The sequence below is a fragment of the Protopterus annectens genome, chromosome 7.part1 (genome assembly GCF_019279795.1).
Source record: "Protopterus annectens isolate FY-2018-M chromosome 7.part1, PAN1.0, whole genome shotgun sequence".
NCBI lineage: Eukaryota > Metazoa > Chordata > Ceratodontiformes > Protopteridae > Protopterus > Protopterus annectens.
Window position 1 is genome coordinate 338,572,895 of NC_056740.1, and position 27,217 is coordinate 338,600,111.

The 27,217-nt window shown below is 40.3% G+C and overlaps 1 protein-coding gene across 3 annotated transcripts in view; it reads left to right on the forward strand.

The window, feature by feature from the left end:
• Positions 1–27,217, forward strand: part of ASB14 (ankyrin repeat and SOCS box containing 14) — a 568,121-nt gene that overhangs the window by 381,552 nt on the left and 159,352 nt on the right. For 2 of the 3 annotated variants that reach the window (XM_044078761.1, XM_044078762.1), the window contains one exon: positions 16,364–16,535. In XM_044078761.1, the coding sequence (XP_043934696.1) occupies positions 16,364–16,535 (172 nt within the window). Of the gene's footprint in view, positions 1–5,248; positions 5,343–16,363; positions 16,536–27,217 lie in introns of all 3 variants that reach the window. The other variant, XM_044078763.1, reaches the window with a different exon arrangement.

A 27,217-nucleotide genomic window follows, 5' to 3' on the forward strand; every position in this document is an offset into this window, starting at 1 on the left:
TGTAGTTCTAAAATACCCCTTCCCATCAGGTAATACCTAAACAACCTTGATCTATTGGAAGGATCAACTTATCCCACTTGACTCTTGCCCTCTTCTCCTCCCAGATAAAATCCTTCAACTCTTTATTAGTTACTGTCTACAACTTCTCCTCTAGTTGATAAAAAATATGCCTAACTTGTATATAAAACTAAAGGGAGTAAAGCCATTTTCACTTCATGTATCTACTATCCATATCCATAAACATGAGCTCCCAGTTTCTCAGTTTTTTGTTATCTTTTTAGTCTCACATATCATTAGCTGCCATAACATAATCCTTTTTAACACGTACTCACAAGTATTTTTTTTACCATGTCCCCATAAATGGGTATTGCTAAACTAATGCAGGTGTGAGTACATAGTTTACAGTTATAGTCTTTGTTTGGTCTTCATTAATTTTATGCCCTGAAAAAATTGAAACTGTCTCAGAATGTTCCACAACACTGAGATATAATTTTCTGGTTTTATCAGGTACAAAATAATGGGTCTACTTAAAAACATCGAAAGCCCACAATATCGAAGACCAAATCATTGAGACAAAAATATCAAAACCTCACTTCAGACCGGATTTTCAAATCCATTACCAGGGTAAGTTACCACTCAAACCACAACTAATGAAAATTAAACCATACCATCCCCAACCCACCCAGTTGAGGGCTACTCCACCCACCCCCCAATGTAGGGGGCTGTGCTTCCCACACCCTCCTAACTAAATATACCAGTTCTGAGATCACACTACAGTAGGGAAAAGGGCAAAGTCCACCTTGTTGTCCAACAGGTTACTTACCATGGGAATGGATTTGACGATCTAGTCATTCCCTGAAGTGAGATTTTGATACCTTTGTTTCAACTATTTGGTCTTCGATATTGTGGGCTTTCACTGTTTTCAGGTAGAGCCAAAATAATATAATCTGCAAGTAAAGCCAACTTTTCTTGATTACCATACCAATTATATCTTTGAATTTCTGAGTCACTTATTTTCTTTGCCAATAGCTCTAAATGTAATATAAATAACAATGGGGAAAAGGACATCCCTCCCTGCATCCTCTCTTCAGACACAGCTTATCAGAGAGGAACCTTCTCATTCTAATTTTTGTCTCCACTCCCTCATATATCTTCATACAAATGTTTCCCATTGCCCTACTCATAAAATCCCAGCTTACTCTCCTGAATGCTTTCTCTTCATCAAGACCCAACAACAACAGTGGTATTTCCTTACATTCTGCCTTCCTCTGGATCAACTTTGTTCTGTTAATGTTGTCAAATATTTGCCTCCTCCTCCAAGAAACCATATTGATCTATATCTATCAATTTGGCAACACCTTTGCCATTCTTTTACCTATTATAGACATAAACACTTTATAAAATTGAAATGGGCCTACATGAAGCTGGGTCTGATGGGTCTTAATCGTATTTAGGTACTACAGACACCACAGTTTTTTTCAAGGATGTTGGTGCTTCCCCTCCTTTTAAAATACTGTTAAACAAAACCTTCCAGATCTGTATCACTTTCTTTCCCCCTAGCTTCCAAACTTCCACAGGAATACCATCTATTCCTGGAGACATTCCTGGAGATTGATTATACCTCACTGTTTTCCTATGTCTTCCATAAATATTTACATTTGTGCTTTTTCTTTATTTCCACATTCCACTGCATTATACAAATTGTCAAATAATTTTTGAAATATTTTCAATACCTCTACTTGATCTCTGGTTAGTTTTTTCTTGTTGTAGGCCTCCTAAATTTGGCAGAAAACCTTTCTACTTTCTATTGCCTAAGTCATTATGGTAAAAGTTTTTGTTCTCTGAAGTTATTAAAAAAAAACTTGTAATCTTTCTAAATCCATGCGCATTATCTGGATATTTCCCTTATTTTCTCTTTAGCACCCTGCAGTTGTGCCTGTTCTTGTTCTGTAAGATTTCCCCTTATTCTGTAATAACTTAACCTTTGCCAGCCCCTCTAAATAACTTTTGCTACTTCTTAACCATATCTCTTTCTCTTTTACTGCTTCCATATTTTTAAAATCCACTTTCATTTTATCCCACTCCCTAGCAATAACTTGTGAAGAAATGTCTATTGTCACGAAAGGAGATACTGCCAGCCCAGCTATCTGGAATTTTGTAAATAATTACATGTCATTTGTGAATAGCAACATGATTCATATAAGATGCTTGTCTTACAACTGTATTAGAACTGTATGTCATGTGTATATCAAACTAGGTTTGTACAGACATGTGTTAAAAAGATATAAAGTGTTTGTGCTTAAGTGTAACCACAGCATGCCCTACTGGAATAGAACAGAAATGTCATGCACTATTGTAACCGTTTAAATGTATATATTTTAACAGTGGAAACTTAAATACAGGAGGTTAACTTCAGAAAAACAGTTGAAATTAAATTACTTTATGGCAGCAAGGAGACAAAATGTTTGTGCTGAGCAGTTTTCTGTATTGTCTTTAAATGTGGATGAATTTAAATTGTTTTATGACATCCACCATCTGCCAAAAAATCTGAGGTCTATGTATTTTCACAGGCAGATGCTAAATACTGCCAGATTCCAGCAGTGGGGTTCTTCACCTGGGATAGAATCTGATGACAAGAAATGCTGTCATTCTGCAAGCTATCCCAGCAGTAATATTTGAGATAGTAATTTAAGAAGTCTCTTAGAGAGGGACAGCATTCGGTATTCTTTCTTGGACCTGACAACAACAGGAACCATTCACCAAACATCTGCCTTGCCCTGATGAAATAAATTACAAGGGAACAGTATAATTCTCTTAGATATAGTCAGGAATATAGAAAAGCTTAGTGTAGATGTTTTTCTTTATTTATTTGACACTGTCCTGCAATGTTGTTTTAAATATTTCCTGTGATTTTGAACTCTGATGTCATTGTAAATATATACTATTTCTTGTTCTTTTATTATTTATTATTAAATATATTTAAACCTTTCATTGTAGCTGATCTTTGTAGAGCTATTTAAGTTTTGAGAGTACTTGCATATTTATTTGGTGACACTGTGGGCCACTCCTAATAGCCTTGCTCTTGGTCAAACTACCATTTGCATTACTAGTAACATTACACAGTAAGAAGAAAGCAAACTGAAGAAAAGGAGAGGCAGAGGCAACATGAAAGGGAGATGCTGATGCTTCACCAGGGTCATTAAGGTAATGGGGAAGGGAGTAACCAAACCCCAGAAGCAAGAAAGGTCAGTAAATTTCTTCCACAATTTGCAGAGGGTGATTGATAATCTTGATAGTTTTATTCATATTTTTGAAAGGGTATCTAAACAGTATATTGTTGGCCAAGGGCTCTGGGTACAGTTCCTGAACCTCTTACTTCATGGTAAACCTTTAACTGCTATTTCTAAATTGTCTGATACTGATTACATAAATTACAATACTGTTAAAAATTGTTTATTAGAGTGTTTTAAGTTAACACCTGAAGCTTATAGGAAAAAGTTTCATGAGCATAGATGCAAGACAGATGAAGGTGTGTGTAAATGTATTGCTGAGTTAAGCACTTATTTTTGTAGGTGGATGAATGGATGTCAGATCACCACTTTTGAAGGGCTGGCAGACCTTCTGGTGTGGGAACAAGCCCTTAGCACTTTGCCTGAGGACATGAGAATCTGGTTGGCAGATAGGCAATGAAATACCCCAGATGAGTTGGGGAAAATGGAGACCTATACCTAGCAAGCAGGATATCACTGCACAGGAAAGGGAGACCTAGTGCTGCACATGCATGTAGGGTAACCCATGGTGGACAGCCTAAACCACACCAACAGAGTCCACCAGTAGCAGGGGAAGCCACTGGTTCAGATACATGGCCAGGATCAAGGGTTAAATTTTTTAAATGTAACCAGTGGGGCCATGTAACATATGACGTCCATGGAGACAAGGTGGGGAACAAAAGGAGGGAGAGCGAGTAAGTGGGAATGACAGAATGCCAGCAGTAAGTTGTCTGGAGACAGCAAGGGTACCAAACTACCACAGGTTATAGCCTATCTTAGTAGATGGAAAACAGCCCACTACTAAGAGAGACACAGCCTCTGACCTAACCATTGTGAAGCCTGCAATAGTTAAAGAGGAGCACTACTTGCTTGGGCAGTCACTCTGGTTAGAGCTTTAGAAGGGACCCCATTCTAAGTACCCTTGGCTATGGTTCACCTTGACTGGGATGGTGGAAAAGGAAGCAAGCAAGTAGGTGTGTTTGAGGATATTTCTGCAGATGTCCTGATAGGGAATGATTTTGCTAATAAAGAACCTTGTGTGCATGCAGTGACATGCACTCAGGCTTGGAGACAGGCATGTGTGTCTGGTAGCCTGGGGGGACCCAATCAGACTGCACACTTGAAGCCAGTACTGTTGAGGTGGCTACTTCAGAGAGGGAGCTACCCTGTACCGGTGAGACTGAAGGTGAGCCACAGCTGGTTGTGGGTACTGATATTCCCCTTGGACAGAGTGACTTCAAGGACAGAGGTGAGCAGTAGCACCCAGGCTGACAGTGAGGCACTGCTGTCAGGGAATACCAGACTTCCTGTGGAAGGGGAGCTGGAAAGGGTTACAAAGAGAGAGTTGAGACAGGCTGAGCTCTCACCCTACATTACAAGACCTGAGGGAGGTAGCATGTGCTCGACCAGCTTTTCGTGATACCAGTAAGACAGCCCCTTTGAAGAATGTATGTAAGCAGGTTGTTAGGTGTATGTTAACATTTAATAAAAACACCCCTATGGTAAGACAGATTATTAGCAGACATTGGTTTATTTTACAGGATATCCCTGAGTTGGAACATGTAATATCTGATAAACCATCCTTTGGATATAAGAGAAGTACTACACTTAAGCAAGCATTTTGCTATAAGGAACAGTCTAAGTATTACATTAATTTTAAAAGTAACAAGCATGGCACATTTAAATGTAACAGCTGTACTTATTGTAAACATATATATGAGTATAAGTCCTTTAAACATCCTGTTACAGGCTTGGACTTCCTCCTACATGCTTATGGAAACTGTAACACTCAAAATGTCATTTATATGGCTAAGTGCAAACTTTGTGATGGTTACTATGTGGGTATGACAAATAGGAAGTTTAAAGAATGAATAGCAGATCATATGTGAGATATGAGATGCAGGATTACTACTAATGCCTTGTATAAACATATTTTAAATAAAGGGAATGATCATAGTTTTCATTTTTTGATTTTAAAGGTAGTTTATTTACTGTTACGTGGGGATGATAAACTTTTAACTGAAAATGAAGAGATGAGGTGGATTTTGAGAATGAGAGCACATATACCACCAGGTATGAATGGAACATTTACTTTAAAACCACTGATTAAATATTTAAATGAATGAGTTTAATTGCTGTCATGTGACCTAATGTTGCCTATAAATAATGTTAAGGTTTTTAACTAATGTATGTTTGCCTGAAGAAGCCTGTTGTTGAAAGTTTTTATTTGCACTTATTAAATTAATGTCCTTTTGTGATTTCCAGTGCTTTATTTGTTTTTACCTTTACCTATTTTTGAAGACACTGGATTTACAACCTTCTCACTGCTGTGCTGTTGTATGTCAGGGAGGTTCTTGGCAAACTACAGAGGGCAGGGTTGATCGCTAAGCCCAGTAAATGTCAGATGGGTATGGCAGAGGTCTCCTACCTGGAACATAGAGTGGAGAGTGGTAAGAACAGACCAGAACCTGCCAAAGTGTAAGACATTCAGGCATGGCCTGCCACTGTTACCAAAAAGCAGGTGAGGGCATTCTTAGAGACAGCAGGGTACTCCAGAAAGTTTTTCACAAATTATAGTACCATAGCTGCTCATCTCACAGACCTGACAAGGAAAAACAGGCCAGATAAGGTAGTGTAGACCCCAGCATGAAAGCAGGCATTCCAGAAGCTTAAATGAGCTTTGGGTGGCCTCTGTGTTAGCCAGTACAGATTACAGTAAATAATTTGTTGTGCAGGTGGATGCTTCAAACCATGGGGTGGGGGCTGTACTCAGCCAGGTTTTCTCAGAGGGAAAAGAGCACCCAGTGGTATATCTCAGCCGTAGGCGCCAATCCAGGGAGGAATGATATGTAACTGTAGAAAAGGAATGTCTAGCTATGGAAGGAAATTCACCATAATTACAGACCACAATCCCTTAACATGGCTACATCGAGCCAGCCAGCAAAATGCCAAGTTACTAAGGTGGAGCCTAGGGTTGCAGGCATATGATATGACAGTGCAGCACCGCAGCGGGGTTAGCAATGCCAACTCAGATGGACTCTCACAGGGAATAGGGTAAGGTATTCCTTAATAATGGGGGATTCCCTGCCATGAAGCCCTCCATCTGGCCAGTTTACAAAAGTTTACCGTTGCTTTAAGGTACGTTGAATGTCACCCGTGCACTCCTTGGATAAGGTAGGGCATAAAGGTGACGTTCAGGTGTACCATCCTCAGAACAGATTGCCCCTGTAGGAACAGCAGTCCAAGGAAAACCAAGGAGAATCTGCACAGCAAGACCAGCGGGATGGAGGGAGAGTGAATACTGCAGTGGTGAAGGCAAGGACATCTACTGTTATGGCAAGATTTTACACAGCTGTACCATGTCCTTACATTCACCGGTGCAGTATTCCTTACTAATGGGAGAGTGCAAAAGCTCAAGAAGAAACCTGGGAGGAGGAAGCAGCCGAGCCCTCCAATAAGCCATGAAGAATGGCAGAAGCAAAACCAATTCTAGCTCTGGAGATACCATCTAACTGGTAATGTTTGGTAAAGGTACGCACAGAAGTCCAGGTAGTAGCTTCAAGAACAGAATGAGTGTTTAAGCCTTTGAAAAAAGCATCAGAAGAAGCCGCAGCTCTAGTGGAATGAGCCTTTTATAGAAGAAGGAAGGCTCTTGCCAAGAAAAGTGTAACAAAAGGAAATAGCCTTTGAAATCCAAGTGGGAATAGTCTACTTGGAAACAGCCAAACCTTAAGACCTAGGATGAAAGGAAACAAATAACTGGTCAGACTTCCTGATAGCTTTAGTTTTATCCAAATAAAATCTGAGCTATCTATGCACATCTAAAGTATGTAGCACCCTCTCACTGTCAGATTGTGGAGAAGGAAAAAAGTAGGCAAATTAATAGACTGATTAAGTGACAACTCATTAACCACCTTGGGCATAAAAGAAGGATTAGTACGCAAGAACACCCTGTCCTCATGAAATATTAAAAAAGATGAACAAGCCATTAGGGTTTGCAACTCAGGCACCCATCTGGCAGAAGAAAAAGCTAACAAAAGAACTTTCTTCCAAGAACAAGGAAGTTGAAACAGCAGACTCAAAAGGAGCCTGAGTCAAATTTTCCAGAACAAAATTAAGATCCCAGGGAGGAGGAACAGGTTTCCTGGAAGGTCTAATATTAAGGACGCCTTTAAGAAACTGCTTAGCCTCAAATCTAGAAGCTAATGGGGGATTTAAAGGCAGACAAGCAGAAAGAGCTGATAAGTGGGTCTTAATAGAAGAATAGGTGAAACCAGCATTGAGCAACTCACACAAATAAGAAAAAACCAAAGGAACATCCACAGAAAGTGGGTTCAGGTCACGAGAAGGACACCAAATAGAAAACAGAAAAAAAATACTAAAACCAAAGACTAACAGCCGAACTGTGTTCAAAATAATAAAGAATAAACAGCAAATAAAACACAGTGCAGCAACCAGGGCAAACGACATAAAACAAAGAGGCTCCGTAAAGAGCTCTATTTAATAAAACAGAATTGTAAAAGGATAAGCGCTTTCACATATCATGCTTCGTCAGATCTGATGAACAGGATGAAAGGCTTAAAGAGCCAGCATAAGAGCCCTCACTATGAACCGTTTGCCCTGGTTGCTGCACTGTGTTTTATTTGCTGTTTATACCAAATAGAAAACCTCTTCCATTTAAATAAGTAGGATTTCCTAGTAGTAGGTTTCCTGGCCTCCTGCAGGACCTGCAGCACGTCCTCAGAAAAAAGGTGTCTATAAGGGATCAAAACCCTATCACCCACAGTGTCAGTTGAAGCATGGATAGGTAGGGATGGATGAGAGACGCATCATCTTGTTTGAGGAGAATATGGAACAGGACTCTCAGAATGAAAGGAAGGGGAAGGAATGCATAAAGAAACAACCCCTTTTAAGAAAATGAGAGGGCGTCCACCTTTCATACCAGAGGACCTAGGACTCTGGCAAAAAACAGAGGAAGTTGTCTTTTCAGAGGGGAGGCAAAGAGATCTACTTGAGGAGCACCCCACTGGTGAACAATGTCCAGAAACACAGCACTGTGAAGCATCCCTTTGTGGGATTGAGTGAAGGACCTGCTCAGATTGTCTGCCACAACGTTCCGATCTGAAGGAATGTAAACTGCCTCTAGAGTCACACGATATCAGATAGCTAGATCCCACATCAGAAGTGCCAGCTGGCAAAGACGGTAGGATCTCATACCCCCCTGTTTGTTGATATACCACATGACTGTGGTATTGTCCGTGAATACCTTGAGAGGCCCTGCAGAGAAGAGAGGATGAAAGGCCTGAAGAGCCAGAAGAACAGCCCTCATCTCTTTGATGTTGATGTGCTCCTTCCACTGATGAGAAGACCACACTCCCCAAAACCTCAGGGTGCTAAAGGTTGCTCACCATCCCACATCTGAAGCATCTGTGAACAGATCCTGAGAGGGAAGCAGATGTTGAAATGGGAGCCCTGGATTCAGAGACAACTGCTGAATCCACCTCAGAAGTTCGACCTTGAGACATGGGAGAAGAGGAACAGGAAAGTCTAGAGGATGTGTATGCTGAAGCCACACAGACTTCAGAAACCACTGGAACTTCCTCATGTGGATTGTGGCCAGTGAAAGCATTGGAATGGTGGAAGCCATAAACTCGGAGCTCTCAGAAACTGCTTGGCTGAAATGGAGGCCAGGGAAGGAAGAGTCTGAAAAAAAGAAATGAGAGTTAATGCCTTTGGAGGAGGCAGGGATGCCAGCATTGGAACTGTTTGAAACCTGCAACCCAGAAAGACATGATCCTGAGAAGGAGTCGGATAAGACTTGTTGAAGTTTATTGTGAACCCCAGGCTCTGAAGAAGAGAAATGGTAAAATGAAGATTTTGCAAAAGGACCTCTGGAGAAGACACCCGAATCAGCAGGTTGTCCAAATAAGGAAAGATTTGAATCTCTTGAAGCCTGCAAAAGGCAATCACAGGAGCAAGGCGTTTGATGAACACCCTTGGGGCAATAAAAAGGCCAAAGGGTAAAGCACAGAACTGAAAATGCCAGGAAACAACAGAGAAATGCAAATATCTCCTGAAAAGAGGATGGACCTTGAGGTCCAGAGACACCAGAAAGGCCTGAGGGAGCAAGAGAGGAAAATGGGACTGAAGGGACAACATTCGAAAGGAAGGCACCTTTAGAAAGGTGTTCATATGGGAGAGGTCTAGAATAGGTCTCCAAGTACCTTCTTTTCTGGGCACTAGAAACATCTTTGAATAAAACCCTTTCCCCCTTTGGGACACAAGCACATCTTGAATAGTACCCTGAGACAAGAGGTCCTGAAAAACCTATGGGAAAAAAGGAAGCTGTTCCTGACAAGGTTGAGGAATGCCCATAAAAGGAGGATGGGAAATCCAGACCATGAAGTACCCTTGACGAATGATTGACAAAAGCCAAGAATCCTGGGTGATCCAGAGCCAAACAGGAAAAGAAAGGCAAAGAGACAGAGGAATGTGGTTGGGAATGGGTGGATAGTCAGACAGCACCTGGTGTGTCAGGAAAGGAAGGCTTAAGAATCCCTGCAGTCTGAGTGGCCTTAGCAGGAGGAGTCCATTTACTACCCATTTACCTTTAGAAGGAAGGAAAGGCTACCTAAGAACAAAGACTGGCTTAGAAGGGTAGTTCCATTGAAATTTAGGCACAGGAGAAACAAAGACATGCTTAAGCTCCTGTAAAGCCTTCCCCTTGTTTTGAAGAGACCTAAATAAACCAACATCCACTTCATCAAGCAAAAGAGTATTATCCAGAGCAACATCAGGCAAATTAGCTTTAATATCATCAGGCAAAGGTTGAAGCCGAAACCATGAATATCTCCTCAGAACTGAACCATAAGCAGCAGCCCTTGAAGAGGCATCTGCAGCATCATAACTACATTTGACAGAATGACAAACTACCTGAGAGGAAGTCCCAAGCAAGGAAAGAGCAGAAGATTTATCCTCAGGGTCTGGATGATCAGAAAGAACCTGACAGGCCTGAGAAAGAAGAGCCAAAGCATACCCAGAGATATGGGTCTGATAATTAATAACCCTAAACGCTATGGTAGATGAAGTATAAACTTTCTTACCCACCCTATCCATCATCCTACTGTCCTTGTCAGAAGGCAGTAACTTGAATGAAGGAAGCAATTCAGATGGCTTATTAGAGGCTACAGACACCACAGAGCGGTCAGCAGCAGGACATTTAAACAAAAAGGAACGATCCTCAGGCAGCCTGTAAAACCTATCAGACTTCCTGGGAGCAGGAGGTAGAGAATCTGGTACTTTACAGGCAGTGGAAAAAACATCCAATAAAGCAGGCAAGACAGGAGGAATGGCCGCAGGTTTAGGAGATTCTATTTGCAGAAACCCATAGTACCTCTTATGGATTCTGAAACCTGGGCACAATCCCACTTAAAAATGTCCATCATCCTAGAGATTGTGTCCCCAAAGGAAATTTCCTCAAAGGGATTATCAAGAGTATGAGAATCCTCCTCCTCAGACTCATAGTCTAAAGGAGAAGGAATCTGGGCAGAATAAGCAAGAGACCTAAATAAACCAGCATCCGCTTCACCAAGCAAAAGAGTATTATCCAGAGGAGCATCAGGAAAATTAGCTTTAATATCATCAGGCAAAGGTTGAAGCCGAAGTCATGAATATCACCACAGAGGGGTCAGCAGTAGGACATTTAAACAAAAAGGAACAATCCTCAGACTTCCTGAAAGCAGGGGGTAGAGAATCCGGTACCTTAGAGGCAGTGGAAAAAACATCCAATAAAGCAGGTAAGACAGGAGGAATGGCCACAGGTTTAGGAGATTCCATTTGCAGTAACTCATAGTACCCCTTATGAATTCTGAAACCTGGGCACAATCCCACTTAAAAATGTTCATCATCCTAGAGATCGTGTCCCCAAAGGAAATTTCCTCAGAGGGATTATCAAGAGTATGAGAATCCTCCTCCTCAGACCCATAGTCTAAAGGAGAAGGAATCTGGGCAGAATAAGCAAGGGAGTCATCATCAGAATCCACTCAGAAGAATGGCATTCTCTGGGTCGTTTCGGGGAAGAGGCAGACCAAGGAGGAGCAGGAAATGAAACCCCTTGAGGAGACCACAATGACAGTAAAGCATTAAATAACCCCCGAGTAAAGCCTGGCACTCACTTTGTGGATTCCTAGGAGCAGAAGAAACATGGTTAGTTTTCTGTTTCTTCTTCAAAGGGACAGCTGTCCTGGAAACCTGAGAAGGCCCAGACTCAGGGCAGCATTCCACAACTGCAGTAGGAACCTCTTCCCTAAAGAGAAACTGCAGAACCCCACTAGACCCCTTGGTAACAGTCAACCGTGGTTCCCTCTGAATGCCCAAAATGGTCACCTGCAAAGTCTCATCAGATGTGCTGCCTGCCAGATCCTCACTGGCCTCCAACCCAGACACTGTAGAGGTAATGCGTGTGTTCAGTTGGCTGTCCATTGGCAGTTAGGAAATGGCTGATAAAGCCTCAGTGCAAGACACTGTAGGTCTCATTAAAGTGCATCTTAAAATTCTTTGCTCCTAAAGTGTACATATACGTTACAAGTACCACAAAAGCCAAGCTTAAACGAGTAACACAAATAATTATTTTACAGTCGTAAACCAACACTTTTTTAAAAAATGTGGGAACACGCCAAGGATAACATTTATTCAGAATACCAAGCAGAAGTCCAGCAATTACTTTAATCAGTTGCAGGTATTAAAACATAAGCTACACATTTAACATTTGACCATTTAATTCATGTGAAAAAACAGCAAAAAAACGATCAACAAGTAGACGCAGGTTCCAATGCTAACGATAAAGCGAAAATGTATAAAAACAGTCAATAGCATAAGCGGAACCCAAAAAATGGCAGTGCTGCGATATATAATCACTGAGAAAAGATATCCATGCTGGTAGAACCCGCAGTTCAAGCAAAAACAGTTTTAAAAAGCAGCAGTATGGCAAAAACAGTCTAAATAGCAGCAGTAGACAAGAATTATACGTGCTGAAAACGAATCTTCATATAGGCAATTATACGTGCTGAAAACGAATCTTCATATAGGCAAAATAAAGCGACAGTCTGAAGACCAAAGATAAAATTTAATGAATAGAGTTAGCGCTTTCACCCGTAGGCTTTTTCAAACTTACAATTACATCCATTTGTTCATACATTTTATAAAAGATGGGATCTTCTCATAGGTCAAACAATAAAACAATTAATGCTAATTAAATACTAATTAAATAATCATTGTAACTATTTAAAAGCATGTCATCCCTTTAAACCAGTGTTGTAAAAATATTTATAATAGATATTATTCGATACTTATAAATAACATAACATATTATCTAGTTAGCTAATAGTGTAATGTAACTTAATAAATAATTCATCATTCAATAATATACTATCATAAATAAATAAATATTATAACAACATAATTAAAAAATTCATTAAAAAATTCATTTATCTAGTGGTACATCTCCAAAGTATTATAAGTTATTATAAAATACCAAGGTGTGCTCCAATATTACTGATGACTGCGCACTTTATTAATTCTTCTTTTCTTAAGAATAGGTTTTATTTGGATTTTATCATTCAGTCCTGGTGGCTTATGTGCCCTCAGGCGAATAATCCATCTCAGCTCATACTCCAGAACAAAATTATCAAAATCCCCTCCCCTAGCACTAGGATGAACATGTTGTATCACACGAAACATAAAATTATGTTCATCCCCTGAAATATATGAATGCTTAGCAAGCGCATTATGTTCTGAGTGCTTACTAATGTGGTAGACATGCTCCCTAACTCGCTCCCTGAGCTGCCTACTGGTTTTTCCCACATAGAAAGATGTACAGCCTGTGCACGTAGCTAAATACACCAGGCCTCTACTCAGGCAATCCGTCCCAGTATTAAACCTAAAAACTCTATGTGTCACTGGATGCTCAAATATAATGCTTTCATCTATATAAATACATTGATTGCATCTATTGCAAGGAGTAGTATTAGCTCTTATACCCTTAGAAGTAGGGCGATAAGTAGTAAGTGAAGGGTAGCATAAAATTCTCCTGAGATTAGGTTTATTACGGAAAGTGAAACCTGGTTCTCCTCCTACTAATTTACCTATTTCTTCTTCTAAGTGAAGTGTTTCCCAATGTTTCATTACACTTGTCCTTAATATTGCAAAGTCCTTAGTGTAATAAGTTAAAAAACTCATACTCAAATCATTGTTTCTATTAGTAGTATTAATATCTACAGTATATTCAGAAAAATATGGCTGTGCTATGGAGTCTCTCAGAGTGTGTACATTATCAAGTGTCAAGTTAAACACATTCACGTCATATCCCCTTTCATTAAAGTTTTTTCTGAGGAGCTCAGATTCCAATGTAAACCCTTCTAGTGTCGGATTCAGCCTAGAGGCCCTCATAATCTGACCCTTTACAACATTATTGAAGACAAATCTAGGGTGCATACTACTCCTGTGTAGAAGTGTATTCTTGTAGCAGGCTTTCCTATGTATAGAAGTGTTTAATAGACTATTAGTTAACCTCTCTATTTTTACATCAAGAAAAGATATCTTATCATATGAATACACAGATGTAAATTTGAGGAAGTCTGTGAGTTCATTAACTTGTATAAAAACTCTTCTAATAAACATTGATCACCTCGCCAAATAAAAAAGAGGTCATCCACAAACCTTCTATAGAAACCTACATACTTCTTGAAACCATCCAATACAAACATAAACTCTTCCTCCCAATCCGCCATAACCAGGATGGCGTAGCTATTGGCAAAAGCCGTGCCCATAGCTACGCCCTCCTTCTGTATATAGATGTCATCTCCAAACATAAAGATGTTACTCGTAAGTACCGTCTCCAAGAATAATGTTAAAAGCTCAATCCTCTCAGTACTCATATCAGTGTTTCTCTGTATATATTTCTGTATTTTGTTCATACCTATAACATTGGGGATGACCGTGAAAAGACTTACTACAGCCATAGTAACAAGAAGGAAGTATTCATTTTCATTCAACGTTTTGGTGTATGTATATAGGTCTATTAGGAATTGTTTGCTATCTATCAAAATATGTTCCTTAGCACGAACCAAAGGTCCCAAATAGTACTCCAAATACAAGGCAAGTTCCTCAGTGACCCATCCTTGGCCTGATACTATAGGTCTCATGGGTGGATTAGCTAGTGTTTTGTGGATTTTGGGCAATCCATGCAATATAGGAATAAGTGGGTTATCTATTTTAAGGTATTTATATAACTCATATTCTATGTCACCACTCATTAACAATTCATCCAACATGGCATGGACCATCAAGACTTTATTTGTAACGTCTGCCATATCAGTGCTCACATAAAATCTATCATCACTTAACATCCCTTTCATACTATCCATATAATCAACACGGTTCATAAGAACGACCGGTCCTCCTTTATCGGCTGGTCGCACAATTAACGTTTCGTCTTTTTTCAAAAAGATCATAGCATTGCACTGTGCTACAGTTAAATTATCCTTGTAATATTTTCTAGTCCTATTATTTGAATTATTATAATAGCTATAGATATCATTTTCAACTAGTTTGGAAAAAATATCCAACAAGGGATGTAACATGGGCATATATACACTAAGAGGACGAAAAAGTGAGGGCATATGGCATTCACCATTCAAGTTGTTAAACTCTAATTTTAACTGTATATTTCGAACAAATCTCTTAACATCTATAATCATATCCGTGATGTCACCCCTGCTAGCCGGGATGAAACTGAGACCTTTATTTAGAAGTTGTCTTTCCTCCGGGGTTAATTCTCTGTCTGATAGATTTACTACTAATGAGTTACTGTCTTCTCCCACATCTTTTTCAAGGTGGGGCCGATGTGTTCCCCTTCTTGTAATTTTCTTTTGTGTCTTCCCCTGCTTATTGACCTCTTTCTTTCTATATGCTGTTGCACAGCTATGGGGAAAGGAGTATTAGGTTTGTCTGTGCATACCCCAGGGTTGCTTCCAAGTACTTTTCTCCTTACCACCACCTCAGGTGTTAGGGGTATTCTATTATTCACCATCATACTTGTATTATCCAATGTCCTGCCTGCCTGTCTTGCAGAGGAGGGAGTGGGGTTTCTACTGCAGTACTTTCCTCTGATGGAAATCAGAAGGCCAGCCCTGTGTGGAGATGTGTGGCGTGTACTGGGTGAAGACAGCACAATGAAAGATGGCACTGATGACTTAAAGTTACTAAAGGGGTCAACAGTTTCATGTATACACATTTAGCATGCAGAAACAGTCTGCGTTAGGGACATAAATGAAAAAAACACATTATTTGTGGATGACAGTCACCTCGTGCTTGCCTATCTCTTACAAGTACTCGAGCAGTAAGTGTGGTTACTGGAAGGTTAAATTTCCTTGAAATGAAAGACCCCTCAAGGGCACTACACTGGGTAAGATGGAAGGAAACAAATGTGTCAGTAGAGCACTGGATAATTAGGCGATCAGGCTGAAGGAGGCAAAAAAGGTCCACTGGTGAAGACATTCATTTGTTTATTGTTGTGAAGTACTGTAGGAATGGTACATGCTGTCAGCTTTCCACCAAACTCTTGATAACAGAATGTAAAACAAGGCATGAAAACCATGTATACTGCAAAAACAAGGCATGAAAACCATGTATACTGTAAAAACAAGGCATGAAACCATGTATACTGTAAAAACAAGGCATGAAAACCATGTATACTGTAAGAACAAGGCATGAAACCATGTATACTGTAAAAACAAGGCATGAAACCGTGTATGTTGTAAAAACAAGGCATGAAACCGTGTATACTGTAAAAACAAGGCATGAAACCGTGTATACTGTAAAAACAAGGCATGAAACCGTGTATGCTGTAAAAACAAGGCATGAAACCGTGTATACTGTAAAAAACAAGGCATGAAACCATGTATACTGTAAAAACAAAGCATGAAACCATGTATACTGTAAAAACAAGGCATGAAACCGTGTATACTGTAAATCAATGACTCTGCTTTTCTTTTTTATTTCATTTTCCTGAATAAGTGTTTTCCTGCCACATGTAGGAGCTGATGCAAAATCCCAGGCTGCAGATGGTGCTTCTGTGATGTTTGAAGCAGCAGCTGGAGGAAACCCAGACGCCTTAACACTTTTATTGGACTATGGAGCCGATGCTAATGTGTCAAATCATTCAGGACACCTACCGATTCACAGAGCTGCTTACCGAGGACATTATCAGTGAGTTGGAATTATACTTACATACTTTTTAGTAAAGTCAGACTAAATGAAAAAGTCAAATGAACTGTTACAAATCACTTCCAGTATGTTATACATGCTACAGTTGGTTCTAAGGACCTATTTTTATGCAGTAAGAATACAGATATTTCATTTCTGAACTCCAGCAGTGCATTGAGTCCTCTTGAGTGAAAAATATCCACAACTCAGACAAGGAGCAGTATGTTCTAATAGCCGAACCTATAAAAACAAATAACCTACAATGATGGTCACTGTCTGGAACTGTAGGAAATCTTTAAAATACAACAAAATGACTATTGCAACTAAGCTTTGACTTTTATCCTTGTTTACCTACATTTCATCAAGTTAAAATAATTCAAGTTGCACTTTTGTGAAAATCCAGTTTTAAAACACGCAACTCTAAAACCATACAAAAGCACAGAAAACTCCTTCTTAAAGATAAGCAAGCCCCTCTGCAACCCCACCCCCTAAATTATAAATATCAACTCCATGGTCCCACTATAGTGGAGTCTAAAAGTAAAAATCCAAAAAAAATTGTACTACCCGTTCACACAGCGTGAAGAACTATTAAGTAAGCCCTTTCATCACAGCCATACAAAGCATTATGAACTAAAACCAGACAACTTTCCAAATCCGTATCAGGACTCTACATTGCTGTTAATGAAATGGCATTTTACTAATCTATAACAGAGTCACAAGAATGCCATACTAGTCAGAGTCACAGAAAGAGAGCTGTCACAATAACAGTTTAGCATTATGTAAGATGTTATCAGCGATTTTCTTCCTACTGTCATAGGACAGCATTAAGGATATCAATTAAAAAATAAGAAATGACTCAAAATGACTTCTTCTTCTCTTGCTAACCTTTTGCTGTAGGTTGAGCAGTAAGTTAAAATTAGAACCGCTGGTATGTACCTTTTTGTATGAAATTATTTTTTATCTAGATTAATAATGGCCTGTGTGTTTGCATTGCTCAGATAAAATAAATTATGATATTTTTTGCAACACATAAGGAAAACTTCCAGAAATCCAGTTTGCAATACATTTACTTGTATGGATGAAAATGGCATAAGTAAATTCAGGCCTAAAATATTTTTTGCCTGCCTTTTGATTTTTTTTTTTTTATCTGCCTGTACATTGATATTGCCTGGGAGAAAGTCCAGAGATTTTTTTTTATTGTCCATTGGCTTTGTAGGAGTGTAAAGCAAAATCTTTTGAGGTACCTGTCAAATTTGTTCGAAGAAAAATCATTGGGATTGTTAGGCCTCATCTGACAAAAAATTTTGGTAAAAAAACAAAGGAGTAAAATGGATTGGGTGCTTTCTACTGTCCTGTCCTCAGGCCTATTGCTGTGGATTCATTGATAAGCTAAATTAAAAACAAATGGCATTTCTAATTCTCATGCACACAGAAGAAAAAATACTATCAGTGTTAGGAAGTCCAATTTGCACTGCACACAGCTGCATGGCTTCAATGTCCAATGGTCTACGATCAGCCCTGAAATGTTTTTGTATCTCTCTCTCTCTCTCTCTCTATCTTTGTACAGAGATATTGTTTAAAAGCAAGTCCAGAGATTATTTTCCCTTTTCCTTTGATTTTTTATGAGTGAAAATCAAAGTATTAAGATGTTATGGTCAAGTATGTTTAAAGAAGAACTTTTTAAAAGTCTTTGTGGTTGGCAGATCTTGCCTGACCTTAGATCCCCAACTATAGCAGATGAAGGTGGCAGCCTTAACAGTGAAAATGGCATTGAGAAACATAGAATTCTGAGTAATCTTTCTAGATTTTTGCCATGTTTTGCTTAGCTAAAAATACTTTTTTTCTTTCTCTGCTGGAGGATATTTCTCTGTGATTGAGACAAATGACTTAGACCAGTAGATTTTGAAATGTGGCTATTCTACAGATAGTCCTTATATACATTGATTGTCTTTTCCAATTTTGCAGTGTGTACTTAGGAAAAACTGTCTTTATTCAGGTCATTGAATTACAGTATCCACAAGATAAGAAAAGTTAAGAGAACAAGGGTCACAGACTATACACAGTGTCAAAAAACACACCAACAGTCAGATTCCACCAACGCTCTTTATTACATCAACGATCTGGTACGGATCACATTTCAAGTTTCAAAATGAACTCATTTTATATTATTTAACTAATTAGTTAATTGATCAATTAATTCAATTGAATTTCAAAATTTAAAGTGACCTTTATGCATAAATAGTAACATTTACTTATTCTAGTCTATTTAAACTGTTTTAAACCATCTTATACATTTATATATATGAAATTTATTTAGTATAAGTATGTAAAAAATATTATTCCAAAATATAAATATATACATAACACAATTACTATTCCTTTATATAATATACTATGTATAAAGTCATATCCATATTAATGATTAAATATAAGTTACTATCCAAGTAATATATATACATATCATCCCCTAAATACTAATAAATAAATAAATATATGTGCAAGATAATGCTCTTATACATCATTAATGATTGACACCAAATGGTTTCAAAGTATTAAATTTCAGTATCATCCTTGTTTCCAATTCTAATTGTGCACAGTGTCAGGTCTAGCCACTCGACGGTGTAAAAATTGGCTCTGAGTGATTCGGACATCTTGACCCTCTTATACTCCCTTTAAGTACTTGACTCCCTATTGGTCCTTTTTGATCAAGTCAAAAAGTAATTCCTTATACTATTCTGGCATGTCCAAAAGTCAGTTTCAGGTTTATTCTCCAGTCCAACTGGTGAATATGGGAATCTTGAGGCAATGTTACAACTGCCTTATGTACACAGACCACCCTCTCTTCTTTCCAACAAGATCAAATATATGTGAGAGATGCAACTATATAGCCAAACTGGAGGCTGAGCTCTCTTAACATAGTTCTGGCATGGTCAGTCTGGAGGAGAAGGTAATCACACACACCACAAATCCAGTCTCATATAAACCTATCGCAACAGCAAACCAAACACATAAACACACAAAAACATACTCGGAGGCTCTAAATAAAAATCTTCCCAAGCAACAGAGACCTCCAAAGCAGACATCCAAGCAACTGCTATCCCACAACAATACCCACGTATCACATAGTTCACAAAATCAGTGTGCCACACAGTCACAGCCCTTAAGGCTAAACAACACACCTAATACACTTGTAATAGGTGACTCTATTGTCAGACACACTGACGTCCCGCTCACCAGGCTGAACAAGGAGAAGGTCACTGTAAGCTGCCTGTCAGATGCCTCCGTCATTGTCCATGCTGGTGTGAATGACCTGAGATGTACCTCCCTGGATTACATGAAAAGAGACATAGAGGAGCTCTCTGATCATGTGGCCCAGGTCGGTATGACCCTGAACTTGAGTAGCATCTTACCCTCACCAAGAATGATACCACAGTATAAAGACAAAATGATCAATTTCAACAACTGGCTAAAGTATTGGTGTCACTCAAAGGGGATCCATTGTCTGTCAGCTTGGGATGACATGCTTGACAAGCCACGTTGCTTCGCTAGGGACGGCTTGCACTTGTCACCCCTGGGTTTTTGAATACTGGCCAAGGCTCTTGCCACCCCCATAGTGCCTTTTTTAGGCAAGGCTCAAAAGACACACCGACCTCCTTAGACAACACAAGGAAAAAGAAACTAAGGGTAATGCTGCTCAACGCCAGAAGTCTAAACCTCAAGATGCACGCACTCGAGGCTCTCCTCAGTATGGAGAATATCGATATCTGTGCAGTAACAGAAACCTGGTTCAAGGCTCCCGAGAGCACCCCAGCACTACCAGGCTATACCTCATACCATGCTTTTCGGCCCCAAAACTCGGACTGAACCACAAGAGGAGAGGGAGTATCCATATTCATCAAAGATACCCATACCTCCAGGCTAGTGGCACTGCACGAAGCATCTGAGACCATCCATGTGCAACTAACAGTGGGCAAAACTGCCTTCCAGTTTATAGCCTGCTACAGACCACCCTCCCAAACTCAGGAACCCCACTTGGCTTTCCTGAAGACACTAGAGAATATGAAGGTCTCTCCAAACACCATTATATTGGGTGACTTTAACTACCCAAACATAGACTGGGAGCACTACTCAAGCCCCAATACTCTAGCCCAACGGTTCCTAGGATTTATAAACTCAAATGCTATGGAACAACTGGTCACCACTCCCACAAGAGGGGAAAACATATTGGACCTGATCATCACCAATATGGGGACTCTATGTTCCATACCAGAGGTATACCCCTCATTGGTAAGATCTGACCATAAATTAATCACTATGGACATCCATATCCCGTCCTCACCCCCAGCAAAGGAAACCACTGTCAAAAACTTCTCAAAAGCAAACTTCCCACTTCTCAAAACTGAGGTGGAATCCTTCAAAATCCCAGGGCCAGTAGAAAATACGGCCCAAACTGCAGAATCCTTTACAAACACATTCTATGGATACCTACAGGAATGCATGGATCATGCTATCCCAAATAAAACCAAGACACACTCCTCCAAAGTCAGGAGACCTGTCTGGTGGACCCCAGCCATAAATAAGCTGTACAACAGAAGGAGGAAGCTACTACATGATAGAGCAAAATCCCTGAAAGGGAAGGCAACTCTGATCAGTACTAGCAAGAAACTATGATCCCTCATAAAATCATCTAAGGCTAGCTTTGAAAGAAAAATTGCACAAGACGCTAAAGATAATCACAAGGCTTTCTTTAGTTATGTCAGAAACCTGAGTGGAAACTCCCAGATATGCTCTGAGTTAGAGCAAAATGACAAAAAATACACTGAACCCACAGACATTGCCAACATCCTGGCAGACAGGTTCAGTGCAAACCCCCCCCCAAATGAGCAAATGACTATCCCAACAGAGTGTAGCCTCCCTGACATCACAGATGCACAGGTGAGAGCTGCCCTCTCCAAAGCAAAAAACACAGCATCAATGGGACTGGACGGTGTCCCGGGCTGCGTTTTACATGAGCTCCAAGAAGAACTGAACCCTCACTTAAAATCACTCTTCAGTCTCAGCCTTACAACAGGATATGTACCCAAAGAATGGCGTACAGCAACAGTGGTCCCACTCCATAAAGGTGGTGCTACAACGGACCCCGGAAACTATCGCCCTATAAGCCTAACTAGCCTGGTCTGCAAAGCTATGGAGTGCATCATCATGGAACTCATAAACAAAGACATTGGGAACCTCCAAACACTGGATCCTACCCAATTCAGCTTTGTTAAGGGCAGATCTTGCCTCTAGAACCTGGTCAATTTCTTTGAAACAGTCACCAAGGCCATAGACGAAGGGAAGGTAGTGCACACAGCCTACCTTGACCTTGCAAAAGCCTTCGACACAATACCCCACTCGGGCATCATAAATAAGCTCACCAGCTTAAATATCAACCCCTATGTCACAAGATGGGTTGCAAACTGGCTTAGGGATAGAACCCACATGGTCAGAATTGCAGGTACCATGTCAGACTCTAAACCAGTTACAAGTGGCGTCCCACAAAGCTCAGTCCTGGGACCTCTCTTGTTCGGTATATATTTCTCTGAGGTACAGGCTTACACAGGAGGACTATGGCTGACAAAGTTTGCAGATGACTGCAAACTGGGGGCCATAATCAATCACCGGCTGACACAAGCATCCTCCAAAAAGGTCTCACAGAGACGGATAACTGGTGCCAGAGCCATGGCCTAAAGCTAAATGCCAAAAAGTGCATAGTCATCCCCTTTGGGAAAAACAAAGTGCCACAAATTACCACATAGGTGGTAATCCATTAAGTACGGAAGATGTAATTAGAAATTTGGGGACCCAAGTAGATTGCAATCTCTCCTTTGACAATCACATTGCCAAAGTGGTTAGAAAGACATTCTATATAGCCCACCTTATCACGAAGGTGCTCACATCTAGATCAAGAGAGGTAATTGTGCCCCTCTACTCATCACTCATCAGGCCCATAATTGAATACAATGCCCCATTTGGGATGTACCTTACCCGACACCTGCTACAACTAGAAAGATCCCAAAAGTACCTCACCAAGAGGATCAAGGGACTCAAACAGATGCCCTACACAGTTAGGCTAAAGAAACTCCAGCTCTACTCAGTTGCTTACCACCTACTCAGAGGTGATCTGTGCCTGACTTATAAAGCTATGTCCAACCCGGAATTAATGGACATGCTCCACCTCAAGAAATCCATATCCATCAGAACTACACGCTCCAGTGACTTAAACCTCAGCACAGAAATAAATAGAACATGCTGGAGGGACAGATTCATATACCAGAGGCTCCCCTCACTCTGGAACAAAATCCCAATCCATGTCAGACAGAGCCCCTCAATGACCCTCTTCAAGAAGAATCTTGACGTTTGGATGGGAGATCATAAATTTACCCCTGGGATCTCTTCTGTGTCACTGCTAGACATAGGCTCGGTAAACTAACCTTAAATGGGCTATCTTCTGTAACCTACTACACAGAGGCACAGTCAACTAATCTAAGAAGGGTGGCGAAAGCCAAACACACTCTGGCTAGGCTTGTAAATGCCCTAGGGCAGATAGCCTAGTATCAACCTATGAACCTATGAACTAATGTTTCCAAATGAGCATAGGTATTTACTGGAGATAAGTGGGGAGAGACCAACTGGCATAATGGTTAAGATTTTGACTCCCATACAGAAGGTACATGGTTTAATTCTGACCTCTGCCCAATGCCAGTATAGAGTTTCCATGTTCTCCCTGGGTCTCTGTGGGGTTCCTCCCAAAAAATGTTGAGTACTTCCATCTCAGACTTATGCAGGAATGAAGATTAGGGCAGCAGCAGCAGACTCTACATGGTGCCCTATGGTGGCAGAGTTGTATAGACCAACCACTTTGGCCATCAGCTGCAGTGCACAGTATCATAAAGATAGGAGAACATGGATCACAGACTGCCCACTGTGTCAAAGCTAGCCATTCAACAGTGTAAAAAATGAGCTCTAGGTGATTCAGTCATTTTGACTAATGTCACCAAATTTTATTTTTTCTTTAACATTTGTTAACTGGGAAAGTCCGACTTGGAACAAAGCCAATTTTCAGAGGAGGCCCCAGGAGAAACGCTCCAGATGCATGTCTTTGTAACGTGGGAGGAAACTGGAGCACTCAGAGGAAACCCATATGAACGCAGGGAGGATATGCAGACTCCACACAGAAGGCATCCCAGCCGAGAATCAAACCGGAGAACCTCTTGCTGTAAGGCAACAACGCCACCGCTGCACCACTGCGCCAGCCGCAAATGGCCCAAATGGGCACGAATGGTTTTTGGTGAGAAGCAATTTGATCAAATGGCCTACACCAGGAACCCATGATAATGATGGGGGGTGTATGTGCTCCTATTGGCCAGTGTGTGGCCACCACAAAGTCCAGCAATCCTTGGTCAATAAGCTATTAGTTGGCTGGTGTCCAGTTGCCCAGCTTGAGTTACCTGGGATAGCTCTGCTGAGTGAAATCTGGATGTAAAATCAATCGACCTGCCAAACTTGAACTAAGAATTGTTGCAGCCAATGTAGATTGGGAAGTGGATGGTACGATGGTAAGGAGGAGCCTAGACATACTATGTAGAGAGAAACGAGAGAAGGTTGGTGTAGCAAAGCCACTTGGTTGGGGTCAGAGACTGCTACACAGGAAAGGGCAAACGAGAAATGGTATGGGAATTGTGGTGAGGGAGTATGGGAATTGTGGTGATAGTGAAGAAAAGAGTGCATTCAGACAATAGTTGCAGGACCAATTAGATAAAGCAGAACAACTTGAATTGGTGTTAATAATGGATGACATGAATGGACATATTGGGACAGACAAACAGGATATGAGGCCTGGCTTGGGGTGAGTCAACCGGAATAATGAAAGAGAGGCCATTCTAGACTTCCTTCTACTAAATGGCTTGATGGTGGCCAACACATGGTTCAGCAAAAGAAATAGTCACAAGATCAGCATACATATGTTGAAAATAGATCTAACATGAAGTTCTACAACAATGTAATAACGGCTATGAATGAAAAATTGTGCTGTGATGTGATTTATATAGATTTAACTTCAGCATTTAACAGGGTCACACACAAAACGCTGCTCAATAAATTAGAACAACTGGGTATTGATGTACACTTGATAAGATGAATAGCTGCGTGGCTTACAAATAGGACATGGCAAGTATAGTACAGCAACTGGACACGTAAAATCCTTGGTTACAGTCAGGATGTCCCACAGGGCTCTGTCCTAGACCCTTATTTGTTTAGATTGTACATAACCTTTTCATCTGAGGTGTTCTACAGTCTATATGCAGACGACCTGAAATTAGCTAAACTGATTACATGTGTAATAGATAAAGCATGTCTGCAAAATAACTTGACTAAATTGACCATTTGGGCACAGGAGAATAATATGCCAATAAATACATCAAAAACTAAGCATACGACATTTGGGAAACATAAACTGAAAGGTATATATTTAATACAGCACAGATTGATTGTAACTGTAGACTCATTTAAGGACCTGGGTATATGGGTAGATTCAACTATGAGTTTTTCTAATCATATCAACCAATTGGTTAATGATAGCTATAGAACTATAGGTTATATAAAAAGATTTATAAAGTCTAGGAAATCAAAATGATGAAGTCATTGTTTGTTAGTTACATTAGACCTAAACTTGAGTATGAAATAAGACTATGGAAACCCATTAAGAAAACAAGCATGTGTAAACTGAAAAGACTACAGTGGAAATATACCAAGGGCATCAATGGATGTAAAAACTGAAGTTATTATGAAAGATTGAAGTATGTGAACTTGTACAGAGTCTCTTACTAACATCTAAGAGAAGATCTTATTCAAGTATATAAGGCTTTTAGAGACAACTACCTCTTGGAATGTTTGGGGTTATCAAAAAGTAGTAAAAAAATCATCAACCTATGTAGAAGATTCTATAGGAATGAGAAGTGTACTAATTGGTTCTCTGACAGAGTAGCTGATGCATGGAACAGACTACCAAATTACATTAAAGCAAGTGCTAGTTTAGATATTTTTAAGAACAGCCTGGACACTTATTATGGCAACAAGTGTTTTGGTATATTGGCAGGCAAGAAGGGCATTAATGCCCGTGATTGAAATATTTGTATGTATGTATGTAAGATCACATACAAGAATGGCCAATGTGCAACTCAGGTAGACTTCCTCCTAGTAAGGAAATGGCACTGGGGTAAAATTAGCCATTGCAAAGTCATCCCCAGTGAAACAGTAGGCCACAGCATAAACCACTGGTTGACACACTCGGCTGGAAGCAGTGGTCAGAGAAGGCTCCAAGGTCAATAGAGACTATAGGCTGAAGACCTAGAAGTTGACTGGAGAGAAAACACAATAGTTTAAGGGAATACTTAGGGCTCTAACACCTCAGGAAGAAGAGGAAGTAGGTGGAGTTGATGAAGAATGGCAGCATTTCAAAACAGCATGTGTGAGGATTACAAAACAGGTATGTGACCTAGCCAGGAATGGCAATAAGGTACATAAGGAAAGCTGTGGTGGAATGTCAAAATCCAGGAAGCCATCCAAATAAAGAACAAAAAAGGAAAAAGTGGGAGACAGAAAAAAACAGACCAGGCAAAGAAAGACTACTGATTGGCTAACAAAGAGGCTAAGAGAAGAGTTGCAATAGCAAAGAGCAAGGCATCAGAAGCCCTCTACCATCTTTTGAAAAGTAACTCAGTAAATGGCACAAAGAAACTCTATCAGGTCACAAGGCAAGGACAGAAAGAAGATAGTCAGATACTCTTCTTAAGTGATGCCTGCAACAACCTGCTCACCAGCCCACAGGAAATCAAAGGCAGATGGGAGGAGCACTTTCAGCAGCTCCTGAATGAAGAAAACTCTAAAGAAGCTGTGCTTCCCAGTCATAGCCTACAATGAAAGAAGAGGAGGAGCCCAGCTTAGAAGAAAATAAGAACAACACTAAGGAAAATGTAGTCAGGACAAGCAGCAGGCTCAGATGAGGTCAGAGCAGATATGATCCAGATGTTGGGTGAGATGAGGGAAATGGCTCCTGAGGGTACTCATAGCAGTGTGGAGAGAAAGGTGGATCCCAGATGATCGGTGAATAAGTATACTAGTGCCAGAGTACAAAAACAAAGGGGACATCCACAACTGTGGACAGTACAGAGGTATCAAACTCCTGTCACACTACATGAACGTTCCAGAGAGGGTGACTGATAAACAAATACACAGAGTAGTAAAAAGTAAGATGGAAGATGAGTAGTTCTGATCAGTGTGCAGCATAACCAACCCAGTGTTTACAGAAAGACAGACAGCTGTGTCTAGAGATGAGGAAAGAGTCCAGCTGGGCATTCCTAGACTTAGAGAAAGCATATGGCAAGTTCCCAAAAAAAGCTGATTTAGGAAGTCCTGCGGTGGTTTTAAGTCCCAGAAACATTGGCAGAGTTAGTGTGGGCTATGTACAAGCATTGAATGACTCAAAAACAAACAGTGTTTAGTCTCACAGAGGAGTTCCCAGTGGGAGTGGGTGTACATCGGGGTTCAGCTCTGAGCCTACTGCTGTTCATACTGGTGATGGACTACATCGGCGAATAGGTTGGAGGTGCCAGATCAACAAAGTTGCTCTCTGCAGACAACGTACC